The 3469-nt window shown below is 35.9% G+C and overlaps 1 protein-coding gene across 1 annotated transcript in view; it reads left to right on the top strand.

Moving 5' to 3' along the window:
• Window positions 1-3469, top strand: part of UAP1 (UDP-N-acteylglucosamine pyrophosphorylase 1) — a gene marked incomplete at its 5' end in the record, with an annotated part of 25244 nt that overhangs the window by 20012 nt on the left and 1763 nt on the right. The window contains one exon of the mRNA XM_008591694.1: window positions 2445-2511. Coding sequence (XP_008589916.1) covers window positions 2445-2511 — 67 coding nt within the window. The remainder of the gene's footprint in view (window positions 1-2444; window positions 2512-3469) is intronic.

Raw genomic sequence — 3469 nt, 5'->3', positions numbered from 1 at the left:
GAAAAAAAAAAAAAAAAAAAAAAAAAAAAAAAAGTGAGATAAGAAAAGGACATATGAGGGTACCTCAAAAGGTTTGCAGAAAAATTAGTATTTTCTTTGATTCTGTATTCCCATAAACTTATTGAAGCACCCCTGAATTTTGTGTAAAAAAAGGGAAGAAAAAGCTTGGAGATACTCTGAAAGAATGAAGAAGGATGCTAAGTTATTTATTTATTTTTTTTTGTGACCAGTAAGGGGATTGTAACCCTTGGCTTGGTGTCGCCCACACCGCGCTCAGCCAGTGAGTGCACTGGCCATCCCTATATTAGGATCCGAACCTGTGGCCGTGGTGCTCCCAGCGCGCCGCTGAGCTCCCAGTGCCGCACTCTCCCGAGTGAGCCACAGGGTTGGCCCAGGATGCTAAGTTTTGATAAAATGGACTGATTTTTATTTTTACTTTAATGGTTACTGAATAGTCTTAGCTACCAAAAAGATGCTTGGTTAAAGAATGGGGGGGGGGGCAATAGTGTTTATTGGGCTAATTTGCCTATATCCCGAGATGACTTTCTTAGTTTCTTGGGATATCTGTGGTCCTAGAAGGGAAATTATATATTCAGGCCAGATATGCATGTATTCCTTGGGTTCAAAACCACCTTCTGATCCTGGTAAACTAAATCCTTCGGGGATTTAGGTGGGACTGGGCTATCTACATCTTATCATTGAGATGGGCCCTCATTTTTCCCATTTGGTTTCCCCAGAGGATCTGGATGAGGCTTCTTGAGTTCTTGTGATAGAATCTGAAACATATCTAGAGAGATGTGTCCCCAGCCTGTGCCTCCTCTTTTCTCTGCTTTAGTCTGTCATCCGTCAACTCTCATAGGTCATTGATTCACTCAGCCAACAGGCATTGGTAGGTTGCTGTTAGTGTACTAGGTGCTGAAGTATCTTACACAAGAGAAATAAGTCATTTCCTATAGCCTACTGGGAGGATCAACATAGAAGTTAAGTAATGTTATCAGGCAGTATGTGATTGTGTGCTAAATGTGTGATATCAGCAATAATTATTCTAGGAGCTAGTGACTTAGCACATATCTAATAAATTAATTTTTTCTATGAATAAATGAATGGGAGCAGTCACTATGAAATGCAGTGGTTAAGGGAAGGTTGGGGCTTGAGCTAAGTCTTAGAGGACAGGTATGATTTATATAGTCGAAGAGACTATAGTTGAGAATGACTTAAATAATCCAAAGAGAGTATGACTGTGGCCTGGTTTGAGTGGAAAGTAGCAGAATAAGTAAGTTCAAGTAGGATGTTGAGTGCCTTGAATGTTAGCTAAACAGTTCTATCTAGAGAAGGGTTGATCTGTGGCTAAACTCAGAAGCTCTCTGATTTTAGTGACTCCACCGAAGTCTGAGGCTACATACTTGGGAAAGCAATGAAGAGCTATGGTTTGAGGCTATAAGAGACTAGATTTTTGTGTACTCTGTATAATATTGGTGATTCTTGAAATGGCAAGTAACCCAGGGGTCTAATGACTATAAATGCGTTGAAAACACTACTGATTTTTGTGTTAGGTAATTTAGAAATTCAGGATTGTAAATGGCTATTAATGTTAGATTGTAACCTGTAAGAAGCAAATGGTGACTTTGGGCTTGGCTTTGCTTGGGTGTGTTCTGCTTTAGCTCTTTAAAAAGAGACTTTTCGTAACAGAACTACTTTGAAACGTATTGAATAAATCAGCTCAGCTAATCTAGGATATTTTGATTTTACAGAAAAACATGTACTGTAAAATAATTTAATGATCTTTAGAACAGTACTGTCCAATAGAACTTTCTGCAGTGAAGGAAATATTTTCTATCTCTGCTCTCCAATTTCATAGTCACTACCCATTGTGGCTACTGAGCACTTGAAATGTGATTACTATGAATAAGAAACTGAATTTTAAATTTTTAATTAATTTTTAAAATTTTAATTAAGTAGCCATATGTGGCTATTGGCTACTATATTGTACAGTGAAGCCTTAGAATGTTTGTCAACATTAGTACCTGACTTGTAAGTTTGTGGTAAGGATTAAAACGAAATATGAAGGATTCAAAGCACCAAGTAGTGGGCCTAGCACATAGTATATACTCAATAAATACTCCTTTCTTTATCAGATTGAAACTTGGAAGTGGTAACAACTGAGAGTTACATAAGGGGATGGTAATAAATACTGGTAAAGTGCTGTAAAGAGCTACCAGTAATTTTTGGTACTTGCCATAGATAGTGTCTTTCTGACCATGAGAATTTCATGCTAAATTAGTCCTTAGGGAATTTAGTGATCATCAGGGTAGAATCTATTCCGTTTGTTTTACTAGAATTTTATTATCTGCAAGCTTCTCAGAGGAAAGTTATGGTCTGTACTTTTCACTCTGGCAAGTGACATAGGGAGCAAAATCCTTAACACATGTTTGTTTTTTCCTTAGCTTGAAGGATGCCAATGATGTACCAATCCAGTGTGAAATCTCTCCTCTTATCTCCTATGCTGGAGAAGTAAGTTTGCTTTGCTTTTTTCCCTATTCTTTTACAAAGTATTGTGTATTTCACAGCTTAGAGAGTGGATTTTAAATGTTCCCACCACAAAGACATGATAAGTATTTGAGGTGATGGATATATTAATTAGCCTGATTTGGTCATTCCACAGTGTATACATGCATTGAAACATCACACTGTACCCCATAAATATATATAATTATTATTTGTCAACTAAAAATAAAACTTAAAAGAAAAAAGCAGGATTCTGTTGTTGTTTTATGTTTAAGTAAAGTTGCCCCTAGAGAAGATGCAGCATTTTCTGATGGTCCTGCCCTGCATAGCCCTTCCTGGGAAGAAGCTGAAAAGCTGCATTTGTTCTGAATTTTTCTCTTTGAGAATTGCTGTTATGGCTTTGCATCTTGCCATAAATGGGTTAGTTGCCATTAACAGAAATAATGTGTAGTCCATTTTACCTATCCATTGAAATGCAATAGGGTTTTTAAAATAAGTTTACATAGTCAGCCTTGTTTTTTAGATAAATCATCTGGTTCTTTTTAATGCAATGTAATTTTTCTTTCAGAGTCTAGTTCATATATGAGTTCATATACTCCAAAAAGTTCATGGAAAAATAGAATTAAAAGAGAATATGAATCTTTCCATGAACTTTTTGAAGACCCCTCTTACTTATTACTGTTATTTTTAAAACCTAGGGACTTAGGGGTCCCTACTATTGTAATTACGTAATTTTTTTTCTGGAGATCCTTGACAGTACTGCTTAGTTGTAGCATCAGAGACAGCTATCTTGCTTAGAAGACAAACTCTATTGAGTGATGATTATAAGAAGAATGAATATCATCTTATTAACTTTAGATATTATACTATAATCACAGTAATTTTCTTTTTTTGTTATTGTTTGTTTTTTACTTTAATAAGTTGGTTACTAGGTTCAGTTTAAAAAGTATATTAAATAGACTTT

The sequence above is a fragment of the Galeopterus variegatus genome, unplaced genomic scaffold (assembly GCF_000696425.1).
Source record: "Galeopterus variegatus unplaced genomic scaffold, G_variegatus-3.0.2 Scaffold7195, whole genome shotgun sequence".
NCBI lineage: Eukaryota > Metazoa > Chordata > Mammalia > Dermoptera > Cynocephalidae > Galeopterus > Galeopterus variegatus.
This window is presented reverse-complemented; position numbering and strand designations above follow the sequence as displayed.